Source organism: Oryzias melastigma, unplaced genomic scaffold, assembly GCF_002922805.2.
Source record: "Oryzias melastigma strain HK-1 unplaced genomic scaffold, ASM292280v2 sc03217, whole genome shotgun sequence".
NCBI classification, from domain to species: Eukaryota; Metazoa; Chordata; class Actinopteri; order Beloniformes; family Adrianichthyidae; genus Oryzias; species Oryzias melastigma.
In genome coordinates this window covers 1-1,245 of record NW_023419785.1, presented here as the reverse complement: position 1 = coordinate 1,245, position 1,245 = coordinate 1, and the positions used below count along the sequence as shown (strand labels likewise).

Genomic DNA, 1,245 nt, shown 5'->3' with positions numbered 1-1,245 from the left:
GCTGGTTCTCAACTTCACAGAAATAATCTCCAGAATCTGTGGAATGGGTGGAACTGAAGACAAACTGTGGACCTCCAGAGATCATTTTAATGTTTGACTTTGTCTTCTTGAACCAGGTGTATTTAGCTGCTGGGTTAGCATCACTGCTGCAGGTCAGAGTCACTGAACTGCCCTCCAGGATCTCTGTGGGAGGATCCAGTGATACAGTTGGAGGTTGTGGAGCATCTGGAAAAGAACAAGAAAACTTTATTTTTAGGAGAAATGGACAAAAACATCTGAAGAGCTGATGTGATATTTTATCTTTGGTTATAACGTATTACATAACAAAAATGTCGTCCCCGTGTTTTAATTTTAGATCCATTTGATTGATTAGTAAATAAAATAGAACAGATCATGAAAGTCTCTGAGTTTCATCTCTTGTCCTTTTAGCATTTTGCTATAAAATAAAATATTTCAAATACATAAAAAAAGGAAGAAAAACACCAAAATCTTAAGAGATGTATCAAGAAATTCTACAAAGTTGAGCGTTGTCATGGTTACAGCTCTGACCTTCTGTCACTGAGCTTTGAGATGATGAAAGAAAGAGGAGAGAGGTGGTAATAGTTGGATAAGATTGGGTCATAAAAAGTGACGTGAATGAAGTTGTTCATTCGTTCATCATCAGTTTGTTGTTACTGAGAATCCACACAAAGAGACTAAAAACAAATGTGATGACCTGCTGAAGCTCCTGAAGACCAACAAGATCATGATCTGATCGGAGATTTTGGAGAAACTCTTCTGCTCTGGAAAAACTCTTATTTATCAGACTTTGAAGGTTTTACGTTTCCTGATGATATTTAGTAACTTTGAACCAAATTTCAAGATGAAATTGATGGTTATTGAATTGAATTTTGATAAACAAAAGGGATTTTTTTTTACTTCAATCTACTTTTAATCAATACTTTACTTTCATGTTTTTATTCAGCAGTTACATCTTTAATAGATAATAAACAGAAATCAAGTTTGTTCTGTTTGTGTAAATGGTTTCATGTTTGTGTTTTACAGAGTGAACTCACAAACTTCAGGACTTTGTTTCGTCTTCGAAGATCTCAGAGAACAAGAGATCCTGTCTGTGGAAGAATTCCAGCTTCTGTACAGAAACGTCTGACTGGTTTCAGACTGAATCATTGATCTGATTTCTTCTCCTTTTATGAACCAGATATATTCCTCCAAACCATCTGGATCACATCTGTTGAAACACTTTAG

At 35.3% G+C, this 1,245-nt stretch overlaps 1 protein-coding gene across 1 annotated transcript in view; it reads right to left on the bottom strand.

Annotated features, from left to right (window-relative positions):
- The window catches only part of LOC112139671 (B-cell receptor CD22), a gene marked incomplete at both ends in the record, with an annotated part of 1,456 nt that extends 1,231 nt beyond the window's left edge, over window positions 1–225 (bottom strand). The window contains 1 exon segment of the mRNA XM_036211317.1: window positions 1–225. This exon segment is cut by the window's left edge and continues 9 nt beyond it. Within this exon segment, the coding sequence (XP_036067210.1) occupies window positions 1–225 (225 nt within the window).
- Between the last annotated feature and the right edge of the window lie 1,020 nt (window positions 226–1,245).